The sequence below is a fragment of the Hylobates moloch genome, unplaced genomic scaffold, assembly GCF_009828535.3.
Source record: "Hylobates moloch isolate HMO894 unplaced genomic scaffold, HMol_V3 SCAFFOLD_2, whole genome shotgun sequence".
Classification (NCBI taxonomy): domain Eukaryota; kingdom Metazoa; phylum Chordata; class Mammalia; order Primates; family Hylobatidae; genus Hylobates; species Hylobates moloch.
Genome location: NW_026652277.1, coordinates 150,413,284 through 150,424,931, shown reverse-complemented (window position 1 = coordinate 150,424,931; position 11,648 = coordinate 150,413,284). Strand labels below are relative to the sequence as shown.

The 11,648-nt window shown below is 41.6% G+C and overlaps 1 protein-coding gene across 1 annotated transcript in view; it reads left to right on the top strand.

The window, feature by feature from the left end:
- The first annotated feature begins 8,794 nt into the window (after window positions 1-8,794).
- Window positions 8,795-11,648, top strand: part of SLC18B1 (solute carrier family 18 member B1) — a 30,401-nt gene continuing 27,547 nt past the window's right edge. The window contains exons 1-2 of the mRNA XM_032159224.2: window positions 8,795-9,018; window positions 10,295-10,434. Of these exons, the coding sequence (XP_032015115.1) occupies window positions 8,976-9,018; window positions 10,295-10,434 (183 nt within the window). The 5' untranslated portion in view covers window positions 8,795-8,975. The remainder of the gene's footprint in view (window positions 9,019-10,294; window positions 10,435-11,648) is intronic.

The window sequence follows — 11,648 nt, the reverse complement described above, 5'->3', positions numbered from 1 at the left end:
TCACCATGTTGGCCAGGCTGGTCTCAAACTTCTGACCTCAGGTGATCCACCCACCTCAGTCTTCCAAAGTGCTGGGATTACAGGCATGAGCCACTGCACCCAACCCATATATAAGGGGAGTTTATTAAGTATTAACTCACACAATCACAACGTCCCACAATAGGCCATCTGCAGGTTGAGGAGTAAGGAGAACCAGTCTGAGTTCCAAAACTGAAAAACTTGGAGTCCGATGTTCAAAGGCAGGAAGCATCCAGGACGGGAGAAAGATACAGGCTGAGCGGCTAAGCCAATTTTTCTTTTCTCATTTTCTACTTGCTCATATTCTAGCCACACTGGCAGCTGACTAGATTGTGCTCACCCAGATTAAGGGTGGGTCTTCCTTTCCCAGCCCACTGACTCAAATGTTAATCTCCTTTGGCAACACCCTCACAGACACACCCAGGATCAATACTTTGTATCCTTCAATCCAATCAAGTTGACACTCAGTATTAACCGTCACAAGAGTTTAGAATAACCATGGCACTGGAAATTGAAGAAAGGAGGGAAACCTCAGAAAGGAGAGAGCCAGAGAGGGGAAAACCAGAATTTTCCATGTATACTCTGCCTCAATCTCTGGCTGAGCTCTGAACTACACACACATGGGGTAGCACGGTGGCTTATGCCTGTAATCCCAGCACTTTGGGAGGCTGAGACAGGTGGATCATAAGGTCAGGAGTTCAAGACCAGCCTGACCAACATGGTGAAACCCCGTCTCTACTAAAAATAAAAAAAATAGCCAGGCGAGGTGGCACATCCCTGTAATCCCAGCTACTCAGGAGGCTGAGGCAGGAGAATTGCTTGAACCAAGGAGATGGAGGTTACAGGGAGCTGAGATTGCACCATTGCACTCCAGCCTGGGTGACAGAGCGAGACTCCATATTAGAAAAAAAAAAAAACCCTCCAAGCAACACAGCTAGGTCTAAACAAACTGCACAGAGATTACAGCTGCTGCTTTTCCCATCACTGGGGAAACATAAAGTTTGAGTCAAGGCAGGTTAACCCTCTGCTAAATTCTTTTTAAAAATTAATATTCTTTGGAAGAATGTAACAGAATCCAGAATCTCTGCAATGTATCATTAACAATGTCTTTGATATGATCCAAAATTATGCTATATACCAAAAAACTAGAAAACATGACTCATACTCAAGAGAAAAGGATCCCAAGATGATCATATGTTAGAAGTAGCAGACAAGAATTTTAAAGCAGCCATTAAAAATATGATTAAGAATGTAAAAAAGTTCATAATGAATGAATAAATAGGAAAAGTATAAACTATGAAAGAGCATCAAATAGATATTTGAAAACTAAAAAGTAAAATATGAGAAATAAAAAATTTACTGGAAGGGCTCAGCAATAGATTGGAGATGATGAAAGAGTCAGTAAACTTTAAATAAATCCGAAATTATCCAATAGAGAGGGAAAAAAGCCAATTAAAAAAAAAAGGTATAGAGCTGCAATGATCTGTTGGACAAAATTTAAAGGTCTAACATATATGCAATTAGAATACACAGGACTAACATATAGGCAGTTGGGGTGCCAGAACGCAACAAAATGAGGGAGGAAACAATATTTGAAGAAATAAGGCTGGGCACAATGGCTCACACCTGTAATCCCAACACTCTGGGAGGCCGAGGTGGGTGGATCACCTGAGGTTAGGAGTTCAAGACCAGCCTGACTAACTTGGTTAAACTCCATCTCTACTAAAAATACAGTATTAGCCGGGCACGGTGGAGCATTCTTGTAATCTCAGCTACTCAGGAGGCTGAGGCAGGAGAATCGCTTAAAACCTGGGAGGCAGAGGTTTCAGTGAGCCGAAATCACGCCATTGCACTCCAGCCTGGGCAACAAGAGCGAAACTCCGTCTAGAAGAAAAAAAGAAAGAAAGAGAGAGAGAGAGAGAAAGGAGAGAGAGAGAGAAAGAAAGAAAATAATGTTCAAAAGCTTCCCAAATTTGGTGAAACACATAAATTCAGATTCAAGAAGCTCAGTGAACCCTGAGAAGAATAAATACACACACGTATACACCCCAGGTATATCATAAGTGAGATATTAAAATTCAAAGATAAAATTACAGTAGCATTTAGGGGGAAAAAGACACATTACATACAGGAGACCAATAATACAAAATTCCACTAATTTCTCTCAAAAAATAGGAGCCAAATGAAAACAGAACCACATCTTGAACGGGCTGAAAGGCCGGGCGCGGTGGCTCACGCTTGTAATCCCAGCACTTTGGGAGGCCGAGGCGGGCGGATCACGAGGTCAGGAGATCGAGACCATGGTGAAACCCCGTCTCTACTAAAAATACAAAAAATATTAGCCGGGCGTAGTGGCGGGCGCCTGTAGTCCCAGCTACTCGGAGAGGCTGAGGCAGGAGAATGGCGTGAACCCGGGAGGCGGAGCTTGCAGTGAGCCGAGAGCGCGCCACTGCACTCCAGCCTGGGCGACAGAGCGAGACTCCGTCTCAAAAAAAAAAAAAAAAAAAAAAGAAAGGGCTGAAAGAAGAGAACTTTCTACCCATATTTCTATATTCAATGAAAGGCCCTTCCAGAATGAAGACAAAATGATGACATTTAGAGCTAAACAAAAACTAACAGAACTCATCACCAGAAGACTCATACTTGAAGAAATGTTACAGAAAGTTACTCATGTTGAAGAAAAATGATATCAGACGGAAAATTTAGATGTTCCAGAAGGAATGAAGAACACTGAAAATGGTAAATATGTGAGTAAATTTCGGACTATTTTTCTTTTTTATTAAACAGTACATATAGCTATCTAAAGTAAAAATTATAATATTGCATGATGAACTTTGTGTCTTCATAGATATAATGCGTATGACAACTAAAGAATGAAGGATGAAGAGAGAAGAGGTAGCTGCTGGGTAAGGCCGTCTGTTTGAGTCTAACAATCTGCAAGGTTCTTACATTTTACAAGAAGTGCTACAATATTAATGCTAAGTGGACCAGAAAAGTTAAGAATGTGTGTATTGTAATTCCTAAGCAATGACTAAAAATAGTTGAAAGAAATATAGGTAAAATGATAACATATAAATTATAATGGAATTCCAAAATCTCTTTTTTTCCAATTAAGCCAAAATAAGGTAAAAAAAAAAAAAAAAAAAAAAAAGGAAAAGAAACAAATGAATAAAAAACGGATGGGAAGATATAAAACAAATAGTAAAATGGTAGACGTAAACCCAACCCCATCAATACTTACCTTATATGTAAGTAGACTATCTTCTCAAATTAATACACGTTAATACCAGAGGAGGGGAAGTTTTTGACTTGTTTTATGAGTGCAGAATTACTTACTACCAAAGCCTGACAAAAGAAAATAAAAAGAAATTACAGATCAACATTACTCATAAACATAGACAAAAAAACCTTTAACAAAATATTAGCAAATTGATCCAGCAATATGTAAGAAAAGAGAATACATCTTGACCAAGCAAGATTTATCTCAAGAATCCAAGGTTAACATTAGACAATGAACATCAGACAATTGATCAGTGTAATTTATTAAATTAACAGAATAAAGAAAAAAACCATGTACAATAGATGCAGAAGTACTATTTGATAAAATTTAACACATTCATTTTAAAATTTCTGAGCACATTAGGAATAGAAGGTAGCATCCTTAATCTTCTGAAAGGCACATGTGGAAAAACCTACAGCTAACCTGATACTTTATAATGGAAGACCAAGTGTTTTTCTTGTAAGATTGGGAACAAAGTGAGGCTCTCCATTCTCGCCACATTTATTCACCATTTTACTGGGCATCCTAGTCAGTGCAATAAAATAAATAAAAGAAACAAAAGCATACATTTCAAAAAGGAAGAAGTAAAACTCTATTCACAGATGGCATAATTGTTTATGTAGAAAATCTAAAGGAATCTATACAACAATGACTAGAACTAATGAGGGAATTCAGCAAGATTGCAGGATACCAGATTAATATAAAAGTTCATTTACCTTTATATATAATCAGCAAATTGTTGGAAATTTAAATGTAAAAATACCAATTTTAGTAGCTTCTAAAACTAAGGTATTTAGGAATAAATTTAACATGAGGCATATAATACCTACACAGTGAAAAATGTGAAAATGTTGTGAAAGAAATATCTATATAATTGGAGAGATATACTATGTTCATGGATTAAAAGCTTAATAGTGATTCAATATCAGGTCTCTCCAAATTGATATATGGAGTAAAAAAAATACCAGTAAGAATTCCACAGGTTGTTTGGAGAATATGAGAGCTAATTGTGATATTGCTCTAGAAAGTCAAAGTAACTAAAATATTCAAACCACTCTTGAAAAAGAAGAACGTACTTGGACACTTTTTACTGCCTGACTTCAAACACATCGGGTCTTGATATGCAGTGGAAGCAAGTGAGTGGAAGAAGCTAGCACCACCTAAAATCTCTTCTGGTGAGAGTGGCAGCATTCTTGAGGAGTGGGGATGATGTTCTAACTACAGTGTGTCACACCTGGCTCTAGTGGTATTGGCAGCATGTGCCAGAGATGTACGTCCAGCAGGGTTGCAGTGCCATGCATACTGGACCACTTAGGTGGTGTGACTTTAGGCACTTAGCCTCTAAATGGTATGCATGATCCTCCTGATGATACTATGTGTTACCTAATAATCAATGATAAATTCATTTTCTGCTTAAATTAGCCAACGTTGCTTTTTTTTTTTTTTTTTTTTTTTAGCAACAGGGAGCCCTGACTGATAGAAATGCTAGGAAGAAAAATAGAAAGGTGAAAGGACAAAGGATGACTAGGGCTGTATTTGGATAAGGGCATAAAAATGAAATTTCTTAGCCGGGCACGGTGGCTCACTCCTGTAATCCCAGCACTTTGGAAGGCTGAGGCAGGCGGATCACCTGAGGTCGAGAGTTTGAGACCAGGCTGACCAACATGGAGAAACCCCGTCTCTACTAAAAATACAAAATTAGCCAGGCATGGTGGTGCATGCCTGTAGTCCTAGCTACTCGGGAAGCTGAGGTAGGAGAATTGCTTGAACCTAGGAGGCAGAGGTTGTGGTGAGCCAAGATAGTACCATTGTGCTCCAGCCTGGGCAACAAGAGTGAAACTCCATCTCAAAAAAAAAAAAAAAAATAGAATAGATTTCTTGGCCAGGTGTGGTGGCTTACAGCAGTAATCCCAGCACTTTGAGGAACCAGGGCAGATGGATTGCTTGAGCCAGCCTGGGCAACATGGTGAAACCTCGTCTCTATTATTAAATAAATAAATAATAAAAAGAATGAATTTCTCTGAGGAGGTGGCATTTAAACAAAGACCATATTACTCCATTTTAGTTTGTAAAGAAACAAATATTCCATATGTGTATATATGTCTAAATGAGCATATCAAACTATGAATAGATAATTGTGGTAGGCTGATAATAGATTCCAAAGATAGGTCCACATCCTAATCCCTGGAGCCTGTAAATGTTACCTTATATGAAAAAAAGGGTCTGTGCAGATGTGATTAAATTGGAGAACTTGAGATGAAGAGATCATCCTGGATTATCCAAGTGGGCCCTAAATTCATTCAAAATATCCTTACAAGAGACTGGCAAACGAAGATTACACACAGAAGAGAAGAGGCACAGTGATCACAGAGACAGAGATTAGAGTGATGTGGCACAAAATGCCACTAGTCACTAGAAGCTTCAAGGGGCAAGAAACAGACTCTTCCCTAGAGCCTCTAGAGGGAACGTGATCCTGCTGACACCTTTATTTTGGCTCAGTGAAACTGATGTTGAACTTCTGGCTTCCAGGACCTTGTTTTAAGCTACCAAATTTGTGGTGATTTGTACAGCAGCCCCAGAAAACACACACAATAATATATTTGATTATAAAACTGATGATCTGAAGGGAGAATGAGAGGTAGAGATTAGAAGAAGAGCAGAGGATAGGGATATGAATAGCCTTTATGTAAATTAAAAGTAGATGGACACACAAGAACACAGATTTTTTTGAGAACATAAAGAACAAGATTTGCATTAAACATGCAAGAATTATTGCAAATGGGGAGAGGAATGAGAATGGAGATACAAGGAAATAGATGGCAACAGAAATGAAACATTCAGTTGGCAAGATACAGTTGGCAAGATTCAGTTGGCAAAAATTCAGATGGCAAGATACAGTTAGAGATATTTTCTATAAGATGGAGAAAAAAAAGAAAAAATAATAACTAGCCAGGCGTGGTGGCACAGGCCTATAGTCCCACCTACTTAGGAGGCTGAGGTGGGAGGATCAGTTGAGCCCAGGAATTGGAGGTTGCAGTGAGCCATTATGGTGTCATGGTAGCTTGGGCAACAGAGTGAGACCCTGTCTAAAAACAAAATAAAAGAGAGAAGAAAAAGAGAAATAAGTAAAAGGACCAGTTTGGGTGACCCAACATCCACATAAAGCACAGTCCAGAAAGAAAATAAAAGAGGAAATGTAATCATCAAAGAAATCATTCAAGAAAATTTCCCTCTATAGATTGATGTTAGATTGAAGAGAAAGCATAGAGTTAAATGAGATTGGAGAAGCTGTCAGGGGTTAGATCGTAAAGATTTCATAAGGCTACTTTAGGGAACCTTTGCTGGAGTGGAACTTTCTTTCTTTTCTTTTCTTTCTTTCTTTTTTTTTTTTTTTTTTTTTTGAGATGGAGTTTCACTCTTGTTGCCCAGGCTGGAGCACAATGGTGCTATCTTGGCTCACCACAACCTCCACCTCCTAGGTTCAAGCGATTCTCCTGCCTCAGCTTTCCGAGTAACTGGGACTACAGGCATGCGCCACCATGCCCAGCTAATTTTGTATTTTTAGTAGAGACAGGAATTCTCTATATTGGTCAGCCTGGTCTCAAACTCTCAATATTAGGTGATCCGCCTGCCTTGGCCTCCCAAAGTGCTGGGATTACAGGCGTGAGCCACCGCGCCTGGCTTAGAGTGGAACTTTCTGTTCAGAGTGGTTCTGTAGGTTCTCCTTTATAACTCACCCACTGGGGAATTTTTTTTTTTTTTTTTTTTTTTTGAGATGGAGTCTCACTCGGTTGCCCAGGCTGGAGTGCAATGGCATGATCTCTGCTCACTGCAACGTCCGCCTCCCAGGTTCAAGCGATTCTCCTGCCTCAGTCTCCTGAGTAGCTGGGTACCATCATGCCCGGCTAATTTTTGTATTTTTGTAGAGACGGGGTTTCACCATGTTGGTCAGGCTGGTCTCGAACTTCTGACCTCGTGATCCACCCACCTTGGCCTCCCAAAGTGCTGGGATTACAGGCATGAGCCACCGCGCCCGGCCCTCACTGGGGAGTTTTTACATGGCCTTCAAGAACCAAGGTAACATCACTTCCTCAGGAAGTCATCCAGGACCCATTTGCCAAAGTAAATGGTTCTTCCAATATGTTTGTATACAACCGATTGCGTTATAGTAGATTATTAATTAGTGTGAATTTCATCTGCTAGAAGGTGTGCTACTTGAGGGCAGAGTCTGGATGGGGCTTATTCATCTTTAAATTCATAATGCCTGGCACAAAGTGGTAACTCAGTCTTTTGTTTTGCTTTGGCTTCAAATCAAGAATTTCCCAGTCCTTAAACTTTATTTATTTATTTGAGAAGGAGTTTCGCTTTTTCACCCAGGCTGGAATGAGGTGGCACAGTAATTACAAACTTACTATCAGCCATCCCATGTATTGGAACTGACCTTGTACAGTGGATCTGAGGCAGATTCTCAGTCGATGAAGCTACCCTCACACAATTCTTTTGGATCTTGGCTCACTGTAACCTCCGCCTTCCAGGTTCAAACGATTCTCCTGCCTCAGCCTCCCGAGTAGCTGGGATTACAGGTGCCTGCCACAATGCCCAGCTAATTTTTTTGTATTTTTATAGTAGAGACAGGGTTTCACCATGTTGGCCAGGCTGGTCTAGAACTCCTGACCTCAGGTGAGCTGCCCACCTCGGCCTCCCAAACTGCTGGGATTACAGGCATGAGCCACCGTACCCAGCCAGTCCTCAAGCTTTAACACTTCCCAAATAGTAAATAAGGTGAAAATAAGTGAAACCTATTTTTGTGCAAGAAAACTGTGAGTGTGACAGGTAGCAGCCATCATGTTCATGTGCTAGCTACTAACACACTTTATCGCCAATGCTCACAGCTGCCCTACGAGATAAGCATTATAATCTCAGTTGTACAGGTAGAGAAACTGACCTTGTCATCCAAAGTTACACGCAGCCAGCCAGTGCCCCGGCTTGAATCCCTGGCACCTGCCTCCAGAGGTCGCACTCTTAGCCACTTCACCATGCTTCCTCGATATTCCTTAGTATTCTTGCAAATATTTTTCGACTCCAGGTGCTTCACATAGGTTAATTCATTTCCAGTTCAATAGTGTCTGGCTTCAGTAATTACGAACACTACCGCATTTACCCACTGTGAAAAATAATTCACTCTCAAAGTTCCTGTATAATCTAATTTTCTAATTCACCTTTGTGTCTTTCAATTGAGGTACTCCCTACATTTTCTGTGTCTACATAAGCTTCCTTTCTTTCGTTTCGTAGGAGTAAATTGAACTTATTTTAAGATAGAGGGGGGTACAACTGTATGGAATATAGAGTCATCTTTTTTCACTCTCTGTCACAGAAGGAAAAAAGGACACCATGATATAGCAGCTGAGGTGGTGGATTAAGATAATGGGGGAGGCAAAAAAAAAAAAAGAGACTTGCTCCACCCCTGCCCCGCCCCCGGTCGCCTCCCCGGGACTCAGAGTCCTGGAAGGCTTTGCGGAGCTCCGGGCCGGGCGGATCGCTGCCCGCAGGGAGTCGGGAATGCCAGGTTCCAGCTGTGCAGCGGCCGCCCGCCAGAGTGCCAGTGGCTCCTCGGAGGTCGAGTCCAAGGACGTGGCTTGAACCCGGGAGCTGGGGCACCGGAGTCCACGCACCGGGGATGGAGGCGCCAGGCGACCTGGAGGGACCACGCGCACCAGGAGGTGACCATGAATTGCGTGGCCAGGAGCCCGGAGCCCAGCGGCGGCTTCGGGCCTGTCTCTTTAGCAAAGATTGAATTGCTTTTAGCTCGATTTGTTTCCGAGAGATCGGAAAAGGCTGAGGCCTGATCGTGGGGTTCGGGCCAGCGTTTCTTTTCTCTCTGGACGGGGTAAAGTTCCAGGACTGGATATGTGTCACGGTTTCTAATGACTTTCTAACCTATACCTCTACTTTTAAGTACTGTGGGTTTAATGCATTCAAATAAGTATGCTATTAGGCAAATGTAAAACGTTACCTTTCAAGTACCCATTGTTGTTGCCTTTCTTTTTAACTTTCATTTCCCTTTCTCATCTACTACAAACATTTTACAAAGATTCATAAGACTTCCTCATGTTGCACAGATTTTTTTTTTCCTTCTGGACTGCAATGGCAACCTCTGACAAATAGAGCAAAGCAAATATATTTTTCTTAAGTTTTTCCTAAAAACAATTTAATTTATAAATGGCTGATGGATTTGCTTGGATATTTGGAACTCTCAGTAATTGATTTCGTGTTTTTAAATGACAATTTAGCCCTGGAAATAAGTGTTAAATTAACTGATGCAAAAGACCAGTAATTAGGGTAAAAAAAAGTATTGATTAATGAATTCAAGGGACTTGTCTATCCAGAAGCATACCGTTGTAAATATTAGTTCACCAGCTGAATGATTAGCTTGTTTTCTCCTACTTATACTTCATTTGACTTCAATACTGCCTTAGAAATCTTTTTGTTTGTTTGTTTGTTTGTTTTGTTTTGTTTTGAGACAGAGTCTTTCTCCGTAGCCCAGGCTGAAGGAGTGCAGTGGCGGAGTCTGGGCTCACTGCAAGCTCCACCTCCCGGGTTCACGCCATTCTCCTGCCTCAGCCTCTCGAGTAGCTGGGACCACAGGCGCCCGCCACCACGCCCGGCTAATTTTTTGTATTTTTTGTAGAGACGGGGTTTCACCGTGTTAGCCAGGATGGCCTGGATCTCCTGACCTCATGATCCGCCTGCTTCGGCCTCCCAAAGCACTGGGATTAACAGGCGTGAGCCACCGCGCCCGGCCGAAAGCAGTGTTTTCAAAATGGCAGTAATGCACAAAGATTGTGTTCCATTTGATCAAATGTGCTATATTCGAAATAGCCCTAAGCTCAGCAAATGATATCTTCAGAGTGCAACATATGTGCACAGAAATCACATTTGTGTACTTTAATCAGTAGTCTCAATTATATGCCTAATTGCTGCATGTTTGCATTCAAGGTGATGATCCTGCAGGAAGTGCAGGAGAGACCCCCAGTTGGCTTTCGAGAGAACAGGTTTTTGTACTGATATCGGCAGCTTCGGTGAACTTAGGTTCCATGATGTGCTATTCTATACTTGGACCCTTTTTCCCCAAAGAGGTAAGACATTTTTAAATCCTTAGGAGCGCTGTTTTTTGTTTTGTTTTGTTTTGTTTTTTAAAGCCCTTTGAATTATTTTTAGTATATAAAATGTAAAAATCTGCATGTAGGACAGATGGTGTATAGAACTCCAGCCAATAGAATACTTCTTATCAAATGCTTGATACCAGGAAAAAAAATCCAGTCAAAAAGAACATCTTCTTGGGAGGTAATTCACCTAAAAGTAGTTGATCTTCTGAGAATTGCTTTGCTTACCATGTAGTCTGATTAATCTTTGGTTTCTGCAACTGAAAAAAAGGAGTGCACTGAATAACTGAGATTCAAATGTTACTGCAAGAGTTACTGTTAAGACAGTAATTCTTTTCTCGAGGTTTTACTCACATTTTAAAATTAGGACATTTTGATTCCCGCCCCCTCCCCCCCTTCCTTTTTTTTTCTTTTGAGACAGCGTTTCGCTCTTGTTGCCCAGGCTGGAGTGCAATGTTGTGATCTTGGCTCACTGCAACCTCTGCCTCCCAGGTTCAATTGATTCTCCTGCCTCAGCCTCCCGAGTAGCTGGGATTACAGGCACCTACCACCACGTCCGGGTAATTTTTTTTTTTTTTTTTGGAGATGGAGTCTCGCACTCTCGCCCAGGCTGGAGTGCAGTGGCGCGATCTCGGCTCACTGCAAGCTCCGCCTCCTGAGTTCACGCCATTCTCCTGCCTCAGCCTCCCAAGTAGCTGGGACTGCAGGTGCCCGCCACCATGCCCAGCTAATTTTGTGTGTGTGTGTGTGTGTGTGTGTGTGTATTTTTTTAGTAGAGACGGGATTTCACTGTGTTAGCCAGGATGGTCTCCATCTCCTGACCTCGTGATCTGCCCACCTCGGTCTCCCAAAGTGCTGGGATTACAGGCGTGAGCCACCATGCCCGGCCAAATTTTTGTATTTTTAGTAGAGACGGGGTTTCACCAGGTTGGTCAGGCTGGCCTCGATCTCCTGACCTCAGGTGATCTGCTCATCTTGGCCTCCCAAACTGCTGGGATAACAGGTGTGAGCCACCACGCCTAGCCCCGGCCCCACTCCATATTCCCTCTTTTGACTTTAATTTCTTATGGACTCTAGCAGCAATGTTTATGCAAGGAAGGAATTCTGATTAATAGGGCCTGTTCCTTTTAGGCATAGCCTTTTATATGGTGTTAAGATTTATAGCTAATGACACAGACTCAAAGATA